Source organism: Cyrtonyx montezumae, unplaced genomic scaffold (assembly GCF_038088225.1).
Source record: "Cyrtonyx montezumae isolate F1298 unplaced genomic scaffold, pur_monq_1.0 scaffold_8, whole genome shotgun sequence".
NCBI classification, from domain to species: Eukaryota; Metazoa; Chordata; class Aves; order Galliformes; family Odontophoridae; genus Cyrtonyx; species Cyrtonyx montezumae.
In genome coordinates this window covers 23460994-23482374 of record NW_027072089.1, presented here as the reverse complement: position 1 = coordinate 23482374, position 21381 = coordinate 23460994, and the positions used below count along the sequence as shown (strand labels likewise).

General features: G+C 41.9%; 1 protein-coding gene across 1 annotated transcript; it reads left to right on the top strand.

Moving 5' to 3' along the window:
• Positions 1 to 5139: 5139 nt before the first annotated feature.
• On the top strand, positions 5140 to 15157 carry OSGIN2 (oxidative stress induced growth inhibitor family member 2). The gene is made up of 6 exons (XM_065752372.1): positions 5140 to 5412; positions 6959 to 7113; positions 9634 to 9770; positions 10611 to 10802; positions 11370 to 11461; positions 13352 to 15157. Exons 1-6 carry the CDS (start codon positions 5369 to 5371, stop codon positions 14394 to 14396), a joined length of 1665 nt encoding a protein of 554 aa, XP_065608444.1. The 5' UTR covers positions 5140 to 5368; the 3' UTR covers positions 14397 to 15157.
• Positions 15158 to 21381: the final 6224 nt, after the last annotated feature.

The following is a 21381-nucleotide window of genomic DNA, read 5'->3' as shown; positions in this document are numbered from 1 at the left end:
ATACATTCATTAGACACAGCATGACACAATCTTTACTTCCCAGGATACTTTTTCTTTCTTATATCACTTTACCACAGATAATTTGGTACACTACAAGCAGAGCAGTTCACAGGTCCAAAATGCAATACAACCTTGGTTTATTTGTTCTACTACTGAAAAAATTGCCTCAGGGATTAAACTGATTAATTGTACAGAACAGGTCTAGAACATGCCTTAGGACATGTCCTCAGCCAGATCTTCCCACACATACAAACACACACTTGCAAGCAAATCTATGGCAATTCTCAATATGTGCCTTTTGCCTTAGAGATATGCCATAAAAGTTGTTACACACCTCTCAAGGTGTTTACTTCAATACACTTCTTTTAACCATCAGCCATTCAACCTTCAACTTTTGGGCCCCTCGCTACTAGACACTGAGGTCCTGGAATGTGACCAGAGAAGGGCAACAAAACTGGTGAGGGGTCTGGAGCACAAGTCTTATGAGGAGCAGCTGAGGGAGCTGGGATTGTTTAGTCTGGAGAAGAGGAGGCTCAGAGGAGACCTCACTGCACTCTACCACTTCCTGAAGGGGGGTTGTGGTGAGGAGGGGATTGGTCTCTTCTCCCAGGCAACAAATAGGACCCAGTGAAATGGCCACAAGTTGTACCAGAGGAGGTTTAAGGAAACGGGCGTATTCTTTATTGGACTTTATTTATTTATCTTTATTTATTCTTTATTTTATTACGTTCCTTATTGGACGTAAGGAAAAACTTTATCTCTCAGAGAGAGGTCAGGCACTGGGATGGCCTGCCCAGAGAGGTCATGGAGTCACTGTCCCTGGCAGTGTTCAAGAGGTGTCTGGATGAGGAGCTATGAGATATGGTTTAGTAGCTTGTGGCAATAATGGTAATGGGTGGATGGTTGGACAAGACGATCTAGTAGGTCCTTTCCAACCTTGTGATTCTATGATTCTACAGTTCTGAAAGCCTTTAAGTTCTAGTCCTATACTTCTCTCTAGTCTGGATGATGCCTGCTCCTTTCTGTGACTTTTTTCTGGCATCTACCTCCTTCTCATATTCACCTAATGGTAACAAAAACCCTTCTGGCTATTCTCCCTCCCAACAACATCATCTTTAAGCCATACCTGAGACGAACTGCTGTGGCAAAGCCATTACAAATTCCTCCAGAGACTGAAAGATGATAAAGAACAGCCATCTTCCTGTGACTGTGGGTGATTTGGTAGTCTGGAGTAGCTCATCTCCAGCACAGGGTACAGCTGCAGGCAGTTTCCCATGCATGGCTGTGGGAACAGGGCAATAGCTGCCACTTGGGTCTTTGCAGGAGACTAAATAATTTGTATGATCTACAGCTGGGAAATTTGACATTATCTTCATAATTAAGTGCTTTCTTTGCACCTTTGTTCATCCTTCCCCCTAAGTACATGTAATCTAATTTTTTTTTCTAATTTACCAAGTTTTTACAAGTTTTTCTACTAGTAGGTTATTTCAAGCATTCCTGCCTCAGGAAGCTGGTTTCACCGAACTCCCTAACACTTAAGCAACTTGGAGAATGTTCTGCAACACTCCTATTCCTTCCAAAGTAGCAAAACCCATAATTACTTCACTACTGTCTATCTACTTAGAATTCTCTTGCAAAAGATTATCTTGATTTTTTTTTCCAAAAATACACAGAAGTTAACTGCTAGCACGGAGGTCTGGATCTTTAAGCTCTCATCCTGAATATCAACAAGACTGACACTACCAGCAGACTCCGCGTGGTTACCAAGTCTCCTTTTTTCCAGAGATCATTTAGGCCTGTCATGTCTTCCAGGTTTTCTCTAATCTTACTTTGTCCATCTTCTACAGCAGTCCAGTGTTGCATTAAGAAATATTCTTCAGTGTGTGTATGACACTGTCACAACTAATTAGTCTTCCCCTGGCTGAGAGTTTTGACCTTACACCACCAGAATTTTCATATCCTGACATCCCAGAACGTTGCTTCTTGATTGAGACTCCTCTATATTTTTCCTTGGCCATGCAGAGACTTGTCTTGCAGTGAGACTTCTCAGTTGCTATCTTGCTTAATAGTAGTAAAGGCAAATAACCTGAAGCCTTCCTAATCTCAGCTTTCTTCAGCACTTGGTACATCAGGCTGAGAAGAAAGTTTGCAACAGACTTGCAGCAAAATTTGTTTGCTTGTCTCTGAAAAGGTTTCACTACACAGTAGCTTACTGGGCCTTGCAGTTCATAAATTTTTCAGTCATTTAATGTCACAGGGAACAAGTTTGTTATCAATGAGACATCTGTCCTGAGTAAGCTCTGCACTGAGATACTGCATTATTTATCAGGACAGAGTGGATCATACTACCGTAGTGACATTTCAAACTTTACAGCTCTATTCTCTACTCACTTCATACTTTGATCTCATGTGACAGTGGATGGGGGCACAGAAATCTTACCAGCATGTTGTTCCTTATGCTGTATCACAACGAGCAGGTTGCCTTCTCCAGTTACTCACTGATCTTGCTGCTTGTGCCACAGAGGACAAAGCCCTCTTGTTCCAGGTCGTCTCATGTTCCACTGAGATACCAGTCCCCTGCTCTGATGCTTCCATCCTGTGTACCCAAGCATTTTTCAGGAATATTGCAGTGCCAAGCTGGTACTACACACTCACTGATTAACAGGAAGATTTTGTTAAAAAAAATAAATATTGAAAATAACCTTGTGGTCAACAAAAAGTGACGTTCCACACACTGATAATGACCTACTGAACATTTGGGGAAAAGATCTTTTCAGTTCAATGGCTTTAAAAATTATTTATTGAGCAAATGGACAATTTTACTGAGTGTTAGTGAAATACAGGAACCAGGAAGCTGGTTATCATGATGTAAAATGTAGAGAATTGGAATAAACACCTAGCACACAGTAACTGCCTGAATCTACAAACAGAAATGAGCACAACAGGATATGTAAATCTCTTTGAAGTGTGATTACTGGTTGTATATGTGATGTTTCTTTAGTTTTTAATACTGTTTCACTGTGACAAAATCACACCTGAAAGAAACATACCTTATCCTGATGCAATCACAGATTTAAAATAAATCACCACCAAAAACCTGAGGCATTTGAGACAGTGAAATTAAAACTTAGAATTCCGAGGGAACATAAAATTTTATTTCTGGGAAAATCACAGAATTAGTTTTAACTGTCAATGCAGAATACTATTTCTAGAGAAGCTCTATGAGTTTTTGATGGGTTTATAAAATGCTGTTTTTACAATCTACTTCTTTTGTATTAAAAAGTGAAGCTCTGGCATTACCATTTCCATTTCAAACGTAATAGTGTGCTGGGAAGATACATGCTCTGTTTCTAAGTGTGAACACCTATTTTTCTCCTCTCCCCAAGGTCATATCCACAAAGAGAAGGGCAAAGATTAATAATAATACCAGTACAGCTGAGGTTCTGAGTTATATTCTAGGCAACCAGATCTGCTGATGGGCAGAAATCACAGAGGAGGCTGTGACCAGAGGCTGTGTGGTACCTTAAGCTGAGTATATCCTTCATGTGTCAACTTCAAAGTCAGTGGCATCTGGCCCTACTGTCAACTGGCTTAGTGACACCTGGAAAATTTTCTCTCTGCTATAGCTAGTTTTCTTAAGGTATGAGGTTTCTGTAATTTGTTGCAAAGGAGGACACAATTTTAATAAAACAAGATGAATTATTCAAGGAGGGTGTTATCTGGTAAGCAAGCAAGTACTTCATGTACTTTCCTGAACTGAAGACACTATTTTCACTTAGGGTAGTTTCTGTTTTAAAATCTTTTGAGGCTAAATAAAAAAATAAATAATGACGACAAGCTAAAAGCAGCTTCACACACTTAATTCTGGTCTGAAGATGCGTGACAGGCGCTGTAAGGTAGATGTGAAGAACAGCGTGTTTTGTACTTTCTAAAAAGAGATTTTATATCAAGATTCTCTACTGTCAAAACACAGGAAATTAAGCTGGCATGTAAGGAAGCACATTTCATTGTGAGGTTGGTCAGCGCCCACAGAGGCTGCTCAGAAAGGCTGTCAAGTCTCTGCCTTTGGAGATCTTGAAAAATCTGCCTGTACTGTCATTTTTATTTTATTTTTTGAGACATCAGCTGGATGTGGTCCCAGGCTGTAGGTGACCCTGCTCTGAGCAAGGGATGGACATGGGGAACTCCCAACACCCCACTGACTACTCTATGGTCAGAGAACTGAGCAAGACACGATTTCTATCAACCACGCACACCCATGAAACATTGAACAGTAACAAAAATATAATTTAGCCAACGTTAAGTATATGAAACATTCATATGTAGATGGACGTTAGCCAATTTGTGCTGACAAGGTTTGTAATGTAGTTACGATTTCTGTTCTGTTAATACCCACATGTGCATTTTCATGGAATGACCTGGGTTGGAAGGAACCTTTAAAGCCCATGCAGTTCCAACCCTCTGCGGCATGCAGGGCTGCAAGCCACCAGCTCAGGCTGCTCAGGGCCCCATCCAACCTGGTAACTAATGTCTCAAGGGATGGGGCATCTGGGCTGTGATGGGGCATCTGTTTAGGCAACCTGTGCCTCAGTATCTTCTATATCTCTTTTCTATCAGCTAAAGCCATTTCCCCTTGTTCTACTGTTACCATCCTACACAAAAGGTCGGTCTCGCTCCTGTCTGTTTATGAGCTGCCTTGAAGTAGTGGAAGGCTGCAATGACGTCTCCCCACAGCCTTCCCACCTCCAGGCTGAAGCAGCCCACACGAAACCCCGCTGTATCACAGGAAGAAATGCAGGACGAGACGAGGGGCTGCGTGTCCCCTGCTGGCACTACAGTTGTGTCAGAGCAGCAACAGCAACGCACTTCCTTCTCCAAACACAACCCGCTGCGACTCTCGACTCCGAAATTCCTCACGAGGAGAGGAAAACATCTCCTTTCCAAGTTTCCCCGCGGAGCCACAGCGATGTAACAAAAGGCACAAGGCGTTGGGGTAGCGCGATCCCACAGCGCTCCGCACCGCGGCCTCAGCCGGCGGGGCGGGAACAGCCGCCGCGGCGGGGGAGGGGCTGCGCGCGGCTATATGGGCCGCGGAGCGGGCATCGCCTCCCTGTGGGGGAGTATCGGAGCACGCTTCTTCTCGCCGTTGTGGGGGTGTTGAGCGCGTACGTCTTCCCCTTAGGGCGGGAGGGAGGGAGGAAGCGCGCTCTCCTCCCGCCCCTCCCTCCCGGTGCTGGCGGCGGCTCCTCCTTCCGCGTGTGACCCGCAGCCGCCTGCGAGCGGGGAGGAGGCGCGGCGCGGCCCCAGTGTGGCGACGGCGGGAGGAGGAGCGGGTGCTGCGCCAGCGCCGAGCCCGACGGATCCCCCCATGCCCGTGTGGTGCTGCCGCTGCTCCTTGGCCGGTCCCGTCAGGTGAGCGGCGGCGCGGAGTCGGGGCCGCGGCCTCCGCGGGAGGAGTGCGGAGCGGGGCGGGATGGATAGGGCGCACCGGCCGCGCGGTCACCTTGGGCAGCGCCGAGCCGGGCTGCGGAGCGGGCTGGAGCCGGGCGGCGCTCCCCTGCTGCCATGCCCTGTGGGGCCGTGCTGCGGAGCTGGGCTGCAGGGAGCAGTGTTTTCAGACATCCCTGTTCTCTGCCGGCCCACCTGCGAAGCGATGCTGCCGTAATTTGCAGTGTGGGCTGCCGGGTGACGGAGCCTGCCTGCTCCTGTTGAAGCAGCGGTGTTGTGGTTAAATATCTGTTCGCTTCGTGCACGGTTTGTGTCTTAATGCACAGCTGTAATTCAGTCAGATTTCCAACTTTTTTTTTCCCCTTGTAGTGCAGGAAATATTGATGTGAAGTATTGACTTCCAGAAGTAAATAGGATTTCCCCTTCTTGACCAGGAAGTGGCTCTTGTGGGGCATGGCAGTGCCATCCCTGCTGTGCAGCTCGCTCTGCAGCTTCGTGTCAGGCTTTGGGACCATGCAGCAGACCCCTCAGTGTCAAGGCAGCTGACACCTTTAATTGAGGAATTAACTATTTCAAAGCTTTAATAAGATAACTCCTAGACACGTATTTTTTTAATTCATTGTTGCCTTTTAAGCTAAGCTGATGAAATGTTTGCTTCTTCAGTGACCTGGAAAGACTTCAGTAGGAGCTAACAAATAATTAAGTAGCAAGCAGTCTAAAACAAGTCTTTAGTATTGAGGTATGTGCAGAGCGTGAGGAACTGTGAGAGGAACCTAGGCTGCTGTTGCAGAGGAAAAGCTGACCAATGACAGGTGGTGGGAGCAGTCTGCTGTGCAGTAGCTAGCCTGATTGGGGTATAGTAATTCCTTGCATTCACTTCATTGTTTAGTAATTCCTTTTGTGAAAAGCTGTTCTTAATGCAATTAAAACCCCATGGGCTGCATCTAGGGTTTCTAAGGAATTGTCGTTATCTCAGTTTTTGCATCACTGCTGACTTCCAGCTTCACATTCACCTAATCAGAAGTGTCTTAGTATCAAGTCTCGTGTGCTGTTCAGCAGGTAGGAAGGCATGCGAGCTGCTGCTGGTATGTATTATCTGCTCACTCAGTCTTCAGTTGGTGTTGTTTGTGGGCTAGGCAGGGTGCATCTCCTCTTTTGATAGGAGTAATGAGAAATGAGCTTTTCTGTGTGGTGGATCAAAATAATGCTTGTGGTTATACTCTGGCTTTGTATAAACTGAACTGGAAATCTGTGTCTCTGTGGAGCCATCTGTCCCTTTTTTATTATCTTGCTGTCGACTTTCTACGGGATAATGGATTTGCTGTTAGAAAACTGTTCTGGGGAGTAAGTTCTGTAGAAGTGATGAAGCATATCTATTTTGGTCTGTTTTTTGTTAATTCTATAGCTCTTCAAATAAAGCATCACAAACAACTTTATTTTGGCAAGATTGTCTTGATTCCAGTACAACTGTTTCATTTTTAGTTTTTTTCCATCTGTCCCTCTCAATTAGAAATTACAGTGCCTCGGAATCTGAAGGACAGCTTCTGAATTCCTTTGCCCAGTATTTTGGTGACAGCCTTGGGAAGAAGATAGAAAGAATGCCTTTATTAGAAGAAACTGTTCTGCCTGGAGACTCTCTCCTTACTCTGCCTGTGGTAGTAATTGGTGAGTTTTTTGACTCTTAAAATTCTCCATTGCTGCCATTCCCTTTGTGTGCTTGCTTTGTGAAGTCATTTATCACTAAATACTGCTTAACATCCTTACAGTGAAGATGCTTATTGGAGAAATAGTTATTGTGATTAACAACAGCACTGTCAAATCATATTACACGTTCTTGCAACCAGAGTTACATTTGAATTCAAATGATGTTTTGGCAAATGGAGCTGCATCACTGGGCAGCATATAGATGAGTCTTAGCAGCACTGTTTGGATTCCAGCATTGATCACAAAGGGCTTGATGAACGTGGTACTGTGTCTTCATCAGGTTGCATGGAGGTTGGTACTGTGCTGGTAAAAATTTGTGGAGTCATATGGGACAGTGGAAAACAGAATGCAAAGTGTGTGCTTTGTATTGGGTAGGTGCTAACCTGGTGTATTAATTGCATTTCTGTTGCATTTGTCACTGGCATCTGAATATTGTTCCATTTTTTTACCAGATGGATCCGTGTCAGTTCAGCTGGCTGAGAACAGTACTTTGTAGTCTTGATGGAATAGTTAAAGGGTTGTAGTTGTAAAATCTTGCTGAATGACAGGATGGCAGAGGGAACAGACTCCCTGGGTACGCAGCATAATGGTTACTGCCAGGGTGGTTTGTATTGGGCCAAGGCTCTTGAGCAACAGCAGTTCACTAGCTCCTTACTGCCACGAGTTGATGAAGGGTTTAAAGAAAAGATCTGAAATAAAGGAGGCTTTCAAAGTCCAAAGCTGTTGGGACTACAGCAGATCAACACCTTTAATTTTACATGCGAACAGGCAGAGATTCCAGAGAACGATATTTCAACATACATTCATGGTAAAACTCCACAGCTTGGAAAGATCAGTGTTTGCACAGTGCACATTTTCAAAGCTTTCTTCATAATGGCTTAAAATAGTGCTCACATAATGTATTTTATGGGAATGTGACAGACGTGAATCACTCACTGAGTTCTGCATCGCAGTGGAAGAGCAACAGCTTCCTGGCATTTCATCAACCTTAGTTTAAGTTTTCCATATGGCTAATGACTCAGTTTTCACTGTTTAGCTTTGCAAATATGTGTTATGCAAATACCTGTGCTCAATACTTACTTTGTCTAGAATGCCTTCCACCGTGCTGATAACAAACACAGCTGGTTTGACTATTTCTACTTGGGGGGGAGGGGGGTAGTTACCCGAAAGTGATTTCACAGATATGTCTGAGAAATTTCTCGAGTTTATCTCCCTCAGCTGTGTGTTATTTCTAATTCATTGGCTGTCTGAAGAAGCCTTACAACAGATCTAAATTACTCTTTGTATTGCAGAGGTGCTCCACTGTTTTTTCCCTCATATGTGTGTGTACAAACACACCTGGCTCAATCCTGAGTGCTGTTCCTGTGTAGCTGGAGTTCAGTGCCCTTGTCTTTTCACTGCGCTATTTTAATAATTAGAAGGAAAAAGATGGCATTATGTATTACATCAGTGACTTCATTATGGAATAGCACCTTCTGTTGCCCTCTCTTTAGCTTCACCATTCCATTTCTCCCAGTTTGATTGGATTCTTAGGCTTGAGCTGTGTAGTGTAGTGCTGTAGACAGTACAAAACTACTCTGGTAATATTAAGTAACTTCTGTACTGTTCTTGTTTTGCTCAAGAAATTGGGAAGACACTGTTAAATTTTATTTGAATGAGGTGAAATTGGGAAGTTTTGTGGTAGAGCTCCCAATCCAGAGAATGTTCTGTGCTGAACTTTGTCATGTTGCACCAGTTTTGATCGTTAACACGTAAGCATGGTGCAGTCTTAAATTTTCATCCAAGCAACAGGGCTTTGCAGTGACATTTGAGGTTGGTTATCTATGTCAGGTTTAGGCACATAATGGTAAACTTCATCTAGAAAATGCCTGTGGTGCCAACTGGCAGCTTTCCTTCCTTCTTTGCAGTGCTTTATGGTCTTTACAATGCAGAGGTGTTTTAACACTTTCTTTTGGTGCCTATATACTCAAAAGCTGCATGAAGAGCCTTTAAGGCACTCTGTATGGCCTGGGGTGTTTGCTCAGGGTCTAGGTCTGGATAGGAGGGGCAAGGTCTGAGCAAGCTTGTTGGGAAATGTGGGGACTAAAAAACTGGGTAAGTGGGAAGAAGTGGCACGCATTGCAGAAGTGAGAATGCAATAACGCAAAGTGTGACTATTCAGGTATTACTGTGATTGACAAGTAGAACAGATCTTATCCATCAGATCATTTGCGTGAGAGCAGTGAATTTGACATGCTGAAATATGAAATCCCTTTATATATGCTTTGTTTCATAGTAATTGTCATACACGTTTTTCTTACCTGATAAAAATTGTGCTTGGCTTTTCTGGAAGAGGTTATTTTAGTGTGAAAGTACACTACTTTGAATCAGGATGGTAATGCATTATACCACTTTACTGTGATTTTTTTTTATTGCTGCTTATTTAATTACTTAATAGAAGTTACTTTAAGTTCCTAAAGCAGTTGCCTGTTTCTTTAATAGGAAATGGACCTTCAGGAATTTGCCTCTCATACCTATTGTCTGGATACAGGCCGTATTTGTCTCCTGAAGCTGTACATCCAAACCCCATTCTCCACACAAAATTAGAGGAGGCTCGACATCTTTCCATTGTTGATCAAGTAAGCTTGTTTTGCAGTCTTGTCTAGCTCTTTTCCTACTGCAAGCTAGATTATGAAGCAGTAGTCTTTAATAATCCTATTTAAAATGCTTCTGTAACTTACATAAGTAGTGCTGTAGATGAAAAGGGCTTAATGTTCATACCCTCAAAGAATGAGACCATGGTACAGCTCAAGAAGCTGTCTGGCCTCGACCAACCACTCAGCCTGTGCTCTTCTTACCTGTAAACTGAGGGGCAGTGCATACCTTCTTCAGTGGCTCACTAACAAATTATACGTAGGAGATTTCCAGATGAAAAAAGTAACATTCTGAGAACTGCTTATCTTTAAAAAAGAAAATCAGAAAAATACGTAGGAACAGCCTGCTTAGCTAATTGCATTTTTAAAGCAGTAATAACATCCTTCTGTTCATTTAGATGCTCTAAGGCTCATGATCTGCTGTGTTTGTGATGGTGGTTTGTTTTGTGGTTCCAGAGAACTTTGTGTGTGGCATTTTTGGATTTTACAGTCTGCCTTTTGTAATGATTTCATTGCTTGCCAGAAGTGTCTAAAGCGCCACATTGTTGGTGAGGAGCTGATGCAGGTGTTCCAGCACTCATGTCCTAGAATGTTTGGGTCCAGCTGTGTGGTTGTTTAAGACTGAATGCTACATGCTGATAACATATTTCAGATTTGAAAATCATGCCAGTATTTCTAAACTGTTTTGATTGCATTTCTACCTTAAATACTTAAAATGCAACTTCCATTAATTGTGTTTTCTGCGTATTGAATTTGATGTCTGTACATCAGAACAGTGTGATACACAGTGAAAGTTACATAAGTATATAAACCTTAATGCTTCAGGATCTAGAGTACCTGTCTGAAGGCCTTGAAGGACGCTCTTCAAACCCAGTTGCAGTGCTCTTTGATACACTGCTTCATCCTGATGCTGACTTTGGGTATGACTACCCATCAGTTTTGCACTGGAAGCTGGAGCAGCATAATTATATTCCCCATATAGTGCTTGGTAAAGGACCACCTGGTGGGGCTTGGCATGTGAGTAAACATTTCATATCATAATACTGGGGTTTGGGGTTTTTCTTAGGTTGTTTCAAATGGTGATAATGGCAATTGCAATTCCTTTATCAAAGGTCAAGTATGTTAAAGATTGGCGGAGGAAGAAGTTACTCTTTAATTTTTGGAGTTGTGGCTGCAGCTGCTGTCTTGTTTCTTTCTAGGTTAAATAATACTGAAGGTTATTATTTAACTTCTCTCATTGTTTTCAGATGCTATTATACAAAATCTTAAGACTTAATATGGCCATATGCTATTGCTTCAATGCTTTTTTTTCTGTTTTTAAGTAACATTTATTTTTAAGTAACTTGGTTTTATTTTCCCTTGTCCTTTCTTTATACTTTACTAGATCACGTAACTTATTAAAATATCTTAACAATAGGCTGAAAATATTTCATCAAGACTTTATGGGATGTCCTGGTATTATGCTGTTTTGATATTGGTCTAAAGGAATACAGTGAGAAGAACTTGGTTTTACTTATTTGAAGTACCTATTTGAAAGGTATCTGGTCATGCATCCTGATTTGTTGTATGTTTTCTCCACTGTAGGCCATGGAAGGCTCTATGCTGACAATTAGTTTTGGAGACTGGATGGAACTGCCTGGACTCACTTTCAAGGAGTGGGCAGCTAGCAAACGCAGGTAAAGATGCTGCCTAATGTACTGGGAAAAGATAAGCTGGGAGAATGCAGATGTAACCCATGTTAAGAACTGGAAAGCATTTGAACCTCATTCTCTGCAGGAATGCTTCTTGTTTATTAAATTGCCTGATGGCACTGGAAATGATTTTTGTATGCACTCTAGTGGAAGAAAATTGACAACAGTTAGCCAGAATGTAATGGCTTCCAGTGCATCGGAAGCATACATACCAGCTCTGGTGTTTTAACATTTCTCTAATAAGTGCTGTAACTATAAGCTGATTCAGTCATTTAAAACCTACCAAAGTACACCACAAGTTCCTCTTTCAGTGTGGGTGTCAACTTGAGTAACTTAAGTTGCTGTGGATACTAGCTTTCAATTCAGGAAGTCAGTCTCAGTGTTTACAGACAAAGCTGTGGCATCTAAAATGCTACAGTCTATGAACTGGCCTTTTAAGAGAATAATTCATTGCTTCTCAATGTTACGTTCTTGTAGTAAGTTCATTGGAAAGCAAGTTAAAGAAAAACCATTATCTGGTACAATCTCTTGGCTTTTACTCTGAAGATGCAATTAGATCACAGGGAACTGTGTCAACAAATGCACTCTGCATAAGGCCATTCTAAAATACACATTTTTCTAACTTTGTTACAGCAAAATTAAAGAAAGCTGTTTTGACATGTAGGGCAAAAAAAGTGGGTTATCTTGGGTGTGTTTTTTTAAGAGCAGAGTTACTTGTTTCAGGACAACACTTACAATGAAGAAACTGTACCTTTGTTCTTTAATAGCTTTCTTAGATAATAAGGAGGCAAGATTACTGTCATTAACTGAAATCCCATAAGCTGCTTATTATCTGAAGCTAATTTGTTTGTTACAGTTTTCAGCAATACCACAGAAACGCTGAACTGTTCTAGTACAGTTAAACAGCCATATTTAAAAGTATCAATGATAATTAATTTGCAGTCATGTGAAATAGTTTTCTTATACTGGGTGTCACACTGATGTTCATCCTATCCAATAAATACCTCAATAGGGTTTTCAGAGTAGTAACCCAAATTAAAAACGCATACACTGTCTTTTTAACTGTTGAGAAGAAGCAACCAAATCTTGTGGAAACATGCTTCTAAGTTCAGTTAACCACTAGTTCAGTGGTTAACCTTTTATTTGCTACTGTTTCTTTTGGCTTAGTCCTAGAGCTTGCTTCTAAGGAAGCAGACATTCATTCAACTTCTCAAACAGCTTATGTTTTTTCTAAGTAGGTCAGACATAAGGTTAATATTGGGATTCCAGTGCAAGAATGCTTTCCATTGGCCATCTGGTCATTGTAATCCTATTCAAATGTGTGCTAAGGTTCTGTGTGGTACTTGCTTTCTTTTCATTCAGGTAGGGTTTAATTCTCTGTTACAGAGCTACTTAATTTGATACTTGCTGAACTTATTTGTACTCAAGGAAGAGTCTTTTGAGTTAAACTCTTTTCTTTGTTATACTTTGCAAGTGAAGTACCAAACCTGAAGCTTCCATGTACCAATCATGAATTATTTTCAGTGGTCACTGAGTGTTATTCTTGCTGGTGGTGTATTGTAGATGGTCTCGATGTTAAACTGATTTTATAAAACACTTCTGTATATATCTGCTGTAATAGTGTACCTTCTGTTTTTGATTTGTTCATCACCTTAGTGCTTATAATTACATACACTGTTTAAAAAAAAGCTAGCTTGTCTCTTATATCAGGAATCGAGAGAGCAAATAAAGCAAACTGAGGGAGTTAAAATATATTGAACTCCACAGGGCAGATTCAATGCTCTGAAATCTGACTATTGTGTAGTAGATCATAGATGATGGTGAAAGTATTGATAAGGTCGTGATATTAACTGGAAGCATTCAATTTTGTTTCAGAACTATAAAGAGTGACAGAGTAATGCCAGAGGAAATAGCTTGTTACTACAAACACTACGTTAAAGTCATGGGCCTCCAAAAAAACTTCAGGGACAATGTCTATGTGACTTCAGTATCCAGACTTTACCGAGGAAAGGATGATGAAGATAGAAGTCAACTGAATGAAAGTATTCCAACGCAGCATTCAGACATGGGAGATGGACAGGAACCGCTGATAAAGCAAAACTGGGAAGTCAGGGGTTATCAGCGAGCAGCAGATGGTTCTCATGTGCCCTTCTGCCTCTTTGCTGAGAACGTGGCTCTTGCCACGGGGACCTTTGACTCTCCTGGCAGACTGCATGTTGAAGGTGAAGATTTTCCTTTCGTGCTTCATTCCATGTCTGACTTTGGAGCTGCTGTAAGCAAGGGAAAGCTACGTGGGAAGGCAGACCCTGTGTTAATTGTGGGTGCTGGACTTACTGCAGCTGATGCGGTGCTGTGTGCCTACAACAACAGCATCCCAGTGATTCACGTGTTTCGTAGAAGGGTTACTGATTCGAGTCTCATTTTCAAACAGTTACCTCAAAAGCTTTACCCTGAGTACCATAAGGTCTATCATATGATGTGCACTCAGTCACATTCTGGGGACTCTAATCTGCATTCTGCTTACACTAGTTTCCCTGAACACAATGTACTTTCCTTCAAGCCTGAAATGAAATGTGTTCTTCAGAGTGCCTCTGGACTGAAGAAAATTTTGAAGTTTTCTGTAGCCTTAGTTCTGATAGGCTCTCACCCAAATCTTTTCTTTTTAAAGGACCAAGGCCATAGTATAGGTCATCACTTAAATCAGCCCATCACGTGCAAGGGGAATCCCATTGAGATAGATCCATACACGTACGAGTGCACTAAAGAAGCAAACCTCTTTGCTTTAGGTCCTCTGGTCGGAGACAACTTCGTGCGGTTTATCAAAGGAGGTGCACTGGGCATTGCACGATGCTTGGCAGTAAGACAGAAGAAGAAACATGAATTGATGGGCAGTGGGGATGGAGGTGATGGGGTACCATAAAAAAGGCACTGGAAACTTCACGTATGGAACTAGACTTAGTCTAACAGAACGCTCACTGACAGCTTAAGTTGTTAGCAGTCATATTTCTGTATACAAGTAACCTGTGCTTGTACTGTTTGATAAAGGATGCTGATACCATAACAATTCCTTTTCAAAATGCAAAAATTTGATCTGCTGTTACAACTGATCTCTGTCTTCTGGAATTACTTCCAGAGAAACAGAAAATGAGACTAACTCTTACTGACCTGCCTGTCATCTCTTGCTCGGCTCCAAGAGCAGACTTCCTCTGGGAAAACAGTGCATGCCAGGCTGGGTTCATCTTTCAGTGTCAAAACCTGACAAAATATTCCTATCTTGAAATTAACTTCAGAAAGCAGAAGGCTGACAGTAGGAAGTGATTCTTGGGCACAAGGCAAATTTTGAGCCTTTTGTGTGAAGTGAGAATTGTATTTATTTACCACAGTAAAACTTGGAAGGAGCACTTACTAAATGGTCTTTTACTATACGAAGGGTTTTCCATCTGCAGAGAGGTGGTGTTCAGCCATTGCCAATGACTTTATTTGGTAACTGGAATAAAGGAGTAGGCATTCACATTTAACCTTCAGTGCATGATTTGACATCCATTCATGTTTTCTTTCATGCGATGCCTAGATTTTGGTGAGTGGAGGAAGATGTGACATGAGATATTCCCCTACAGTAATGTGTACTTGCTGAGAAAAGTCACCAACATAAACAATAAAGTACTGATGTAAGTGCTCTTATTACAGTGTCAGTATAATGAATACTTAGTGTACTGGTGGAGAAGTCTACATGAGAAAGCTTTGCAGCTTTTTGCCTCCTAGCTCAGGAAGACTGGGATCACTTGAATGATGAAGGTGGGTGATGGATGGTAGTATTTCCCATTCGCCCAAGGACTGGTTATTTTTCTTTTCAGCCTGCGTATTTTTTAAGGTGGCATGGAAAAGGATTATATCTTACAGCCAGGGTAACAAAAAAAACCTTGTTCTTTATACCAAGTCTTACATTTTGCTATAAAATATAAATATCTAACATGTAACTACCTCTGAGGTTTTACATTTCTACTCTATAATATAAGGCCTGGATTTCATTTGTTGGGTTTATGTCTGAACGCACTCTGGAGTTACTGACTATAGCAACAGCTCCTTAGAACACTGTTATTCCAGAACTCTCAAATGAAGTGCATCAATTCCTTACTGAACAATTCAGCTGAATTCACAGAATAACCTGGGTAGGTGCTTAGTTTAATTTTTCATTTGTGCTTTTGTGTTGAAGAATGTCCTGTCCATTTGAGGCACTGCATTTGCATGACTGCAATCTCCATATTGGAACTGAAGTAGATTTTAAAGTGGCTTTAAGGTTCAGACTTGGTCTGAAGCTACTAGTGCATGCCGGTACCCCAGCTCACTTTCCCAACTTAAGGATACCTACAGTGACAAATGCCTGTTTTCCATGCCAACTGAATTACTGGGTTCTGTGGTTACTGTCAGCCTTTATGTATCTGAGTAAGGTAATCAGCCACACAAGTTAAAGATGAAAAGGCTGGAGTATGTGAAGGTTAAAGTGATTTTAGAGATTTTTTTCCACTGGAAATCCAAAATTATTTATGAAGTGATACTGCTTCTGATAAAATTTAGAGACACCTGCATATAAGGAGGGCAGATACTGTATTTCCTTTATTGCCTACATGACAGAATTCAGCTGTAGGTTTTCATAGTGAAGATAATAGTGACATTTGACCTGGCTTTAATTATTCTAGGTTTATTTTGTTGATAATTGAATTGAGATTCTCTAATTAGCCTTCATTAGTGAGAACTGTGTATATAAATTTATCCTAAGTCTGTGGTACCTAGTCATTTAACTGAAAATCAATGTTGCAAGTGCTAGATTATAAACTGCAGGTTATACCACCAAATCTTTACTTTAGAACTGCTTGAATATTTGCTTACAGAACCTAATTGCAATTAATATATTGAGAATATAATCTACACTGTGATTAAATTCCTTCAGTTTTGTATAAATATAAGTGACCAAACAGACCATATTGCAGCACATTTAGAGTACTTTCTTTGCAGTGCAGTGACGGAGCAGTGGCACAGCTGCACAGGGAGGTGGTGGAGTCTCCTTCTCTGGAGACGTTCCAGACCCGCCTGGACGCCTACTTGTGCAACCTGGGCTAGGGAGCTGCTGTGGCAGGGGGTTGGACCCCATGGTCCCTTCCAGACCTTACAGTTCTGTGTTTCTGTGATACGTTCCTTCATCACGTGAAACAAAATGCCACCAAAACACTGGAAACAATATACTTAAGTACTTAGCCAGAAGTATGCAAGGTCTGAGTGGCCAAATCTCCAGCCTCAGCTGCTAATGGGCTGTGTTTATTGTGAGAGAAATGCGGCCAGAGATTTGTTCCGTTTGTTTTACCAGTGTCTTACAGCAGCAGTACAGCACCTTGAGCCTTAGCTGCTTTCCTCTTTTTCTCAGCGTCTCTGCGATGAAATCTCATGAGATGCATTAGTTGGGCAGAAGAGTTTACTCAGTGGTAGTGCTTGTTTAGGCTGCCAGTAGGAAAACACAATCTTCAACTGAAGCAGTTCTAAAAAGGCATCCTGTTTTTCCTAGGATCTGCCAGTTTTGAAGTTGCAGCCAGGCTTCCTGACATTTGGGTTTCTGACTCTGACTTCCAGGAGTGCTCTCTTTGATATGCTGTGAGAAGATTTGTGGAAGTGAATTCAATTAGGACAGCTTTTCCATAGGACAGCTTTCCCTAAAGCACTGTGTGACACTGGCTGCATTTGCTGTGGGTTGGATGGAAGCACTGAATAGTTGTTTTTGGGGAAGCGTGTTGTTTCTCCGTTCTCAAATCCATACACATTCAATATTTAAATTTCCTCTGTTATAGCAGTTCCCCAAAGGGAAACTTTTGCTTCCTTCAGTGTTTCTTTCAGTGAGGAAGTTTTCAAATACTGTGCATTAAAAAAGGTTGCTTATTACTTATTACTAACACAGAATATAACTGTGAAGGAATTCCATTTGGATTTATAGAACTTCTAAAGGTGCAATAACCGTACTATATGTTTTCTAATAGGCTGGTGGAAAAATGTCTTTTGTAGTCGTTCTTGGTTCTTCAATGCTGAATGCATCTCCTAAACTACTGCTAAGATTATTTTAATTAGTTTTCAACTGTGTTGAACTGGGACTATGCTGCGTCACAGTAGGTTTTCGTAGCCTGTGATTCTTTAATGGTAGGCAGTTCTGAATGAAGGCGTCTACATGGCTGGTAACAAATGGCACAGTTTCTGTTGCCTTCCAGTAGCTGCTGGATGCACTTCTGCTTAACTTGCCAGAAAGGAAAGGCTTCATTTTACCCTGCAAGTGCAGAAATCCACACTGGTGACAACAACGTCTGTTTTTAGGCAGTGCTCTTGAGAGACAAAAAAGGGTGTGAAATCTTCCAACTCCCAGTGGTTTCATGCTAATTAACAGGCAACGACTGGTAAGGGACAGCAGAGGAAAGCAGCAAAGAATCTGAGCAATACTAACTGAAAACCTGTAGGTGCCAAACAGAGCGCACCTGTGTTACAGGATGGTGGGTTCCCATCCTCTAAAAGGTTCCTACCGTTACACTTTCATTTAGCTAGTATTTTAGAATCATCTGGCTGTGATGTTACCAGTGTGGGCTATCGGTGAGAGCCAAATGGGCACACAGAAGCTCAACTGGTAGAACTTTCTGGATATTCGCTTTTCTCCTTGCACAACCTGGAACAGAATGCATATGCTTTATCTGAACTTACCACAGTGCCAGAGACAATGGAAACTGAAATGCCTTTGACAGAGGAAAGCTTTGGTGACACCAGGGTGGAACGTACTACTTTACAAACAGCTCCTTCTGTGAGACAGTACTGTCTCTGGGGGAAGATGGTTCACTTCGAAGGTATCTGAGCTAATTCTCAAAGCCTGAATTGCACTAGGAAACGTGAAATCAAACATTTGGTGTAAGGAATGAGGATTGGGGTGGGGTGAAGTGTTACAGCAGTAATTGCAGTCAGGCTGAGTGCTCCTCCTGGGATGGTTTTGTCAGTGCAGACACTGAAATGTCTCATGCTTAGTGCCCCGACATCCTGTTACACCTGTCTACATGCTGAGGTGGCCTTCTAACAGTGATGATTTCTTACTTCAAGGGCACACAAAGCCCAACTCTTACAACTCACAAAACTAGGAGAAAATTATATTCTTATCTCTTTTAGAAGCTTGATCATCACGTTTACATTTTTTTTTTTTACATGTAAGATCCTCTGTCACCTCACGTATGTTAGGCAAGGTCTTGTAAAGTCAACGCTCTGGTATTGCCTGTTATTGTTAGCTCTGGTTGTGGATTTCCTGTTCTAACGAGCTGAAGATTTGTATTTACCCACCCATGCTTCCTGCTCCCACGCAAAGCAGCTGGAGCTTGAGGTACTAAGTAAACATTTCAGTGTGTCATGCTTCACTAGTTCTGCTTTTGCTGAAGTATGGTCATATCCTTTTTTAGAAGTTCAGTGTGAATGTAACACGTAGACAGTATCTGCTTTCAGCTGAAGTAGATTCTCCTTTGGGCTGTGAGCAAAACCTCAGTTTTGATGAGATGATAAACCTACCTGAGGCTTGCATACAGACCTTGTGTCATCTTCAGATGTAGAAACTGATGGTAGACGAAAGGCCAAAGGAGTGGAGAACCCTGAAGTCAAGTATATATGGCAAGGCAAAGGCATGTAGTGTTCAGGAGAGGGAAGAATATATTGCTCTGGTGTGGCAACTAATGCTTGAGAAACAGATTCTGAGGGTCAGAGCTGGGGTGGAATGGTAGAACCAGTGGTAAGGCAAGTGGTATGGCATGATGCTGGCTGGGGAGATACGGAAATGGCAGGAAACTGAAATGTGGTGGTCAAAACTTGTTAAGAGGAAGAGCAAGGGTATAACAGTAAGGAAGATGATACAGGTGTTTTGCTGTTTGATTTAGGTGTGAAGATGCTAGAATGAGCAGAGTGCCATCAGATGAGGCCAATTGGTGACTCAAACACTGGATGTGGCCAAATGTGACTGGGGGATGGATTCAAAAAATTGAATGGAGCAGGAAAAGAGGCAAGGTGTATGGGAGAGGAAGTGACAGGGAGAAGATGAAATGTTTTCTATACGAAGCAATGGATGTTGGAAGAGCTGGCTGGGGGTGAAGGTTGGCCTCAGCACTGCCTTCAACTGCTATGTCAGCTATGAGCTGAAGTTTGGTGTGAAGTGTGAAACACAGCCTCAGATTGAGGAGTGCTGGCCAGCAGACAAAGGAATGAGAGGTTGATGGCAAACACATTTTCAAACTACAGGAATTAGCACAGTGTCATAGGAGAAACCAGCTCTGCCCTCGGCACTGCTGCATCAGCCCTGAGAGCAGATGGAGAAGGGCAGGAGAGGAAGAGGTGGGCTGTCACGGGTGGGCGTGGACTGAAACAGAACACAAACTTCAACAGTCAGAGTGAAAAACTCCTGGTAGCTTTGGTCAAAGGAGTGGCCTCCCCAGGTGATGTGGGAAAGGCAGGAAGTCATTGGAAACTGAAGTTAAGGATGATGTTCCTCCACAGATGCAGCACTTGGGCCCTGCTCCAGGGCGTGTGAATTAATTCAGCCTGTGTGGAGCCATGCTCAGTGGAGCTGCTGGATGCAAGACTGTACTCTAAAAGCCTTGCTAATAAAATCATATTTAGTTTTGTATATTGTGTGCATCTTCTTCCTGTGAGCAATGTGAACAAAGATAGTACTAAAAAAAGCACTCCCATAACCCCTCAATGTTCATTACACAGAAAAACACAAAGTTCTGCAGATAAAGTTATGCTCATAGATGTATTTTTAGACAAAAAAAGCAGCATTTTGTCAAACGTGGCTTTACTGTCAAGTTGTGGGCTGGAGCAGATTAGAGAAAGCTTATAGGCCTGAGTTAGAATCTGCAACTAAAAAGCACTCACTAACCTAAGTGAACCCCATATGAGTTCACTAGTAGGAGAAAAAAAAAAAAAAACTTCAGCTGAGTACTGAAACCTCAGGGCAGAAAACACCTGTAAAACCAAAGCATGCAGCAGCAGCTGTTCTGAACTACACAGTACTCAGTAATGGTTACCATTCAGGAAAAGTCACTCTGTATAGAGATATGATGCCAGAAATGAAATGTGTGAGTACAGATGTCCCCAAGGAGAGAACAGCAGTCCAAAGGTGGCAGCAGCAGTAATTTCTAATATAGTGGGAAAAACAAGGAATGTTAAAAAAAAAAGTAATCTCAGAAAGACTGCAGAGAAACGTTGACATGGAGAAAACATCTCAAGGTTTATGCAGAACCCTCCATGCACTCCTATTTGGGTGCTCACCTGGTCACGTGAGCAGTGAGTCCATCGGCTCTACAATACTAAACTGAAAAATGGTATCAGTGCTGCTAAATCAACTGTCCAAGGAACTGGAAGTAGGAGTGGTCTCAACTGTGTCTGGCACTCAACTGAGTGCCTCTCGGGCTGCTCATATCAAGTTTCTGTAAGCAAAAAACTCAAGAATGTTCTTTGAGGACAAAATATTTTCCATCTGAGAAACCTGGTTGACTTGAAAATAAATGCTACTGGCACCTGTAGAACTTGGAGTATTTCTTCAGAGCTGAAACATGACAAAGTGGTTTGAAATAGCCTTGTTCATCTTGCCCGAACATTCTGAGCTCTGGTGAGAAGGACTAGCTTTGTTAAAGAGTACTCTAATTCATTTATATCATGTAAGGAAAGTGATCCTACCATCTTATGAACAGTGATCGATAGAACTACTGTCCATCTTCTTCGTAGCTTTATGTAAGTAAGGGAGCAAAAAGCCTTGAAGGTTTCTCACACTGAACTTAAGTATGACAAAGAAAAGCTGATTTATTTCCAGCTCCAAAATCTTTTAGAACAGTAGCACTAATGCTTGCACT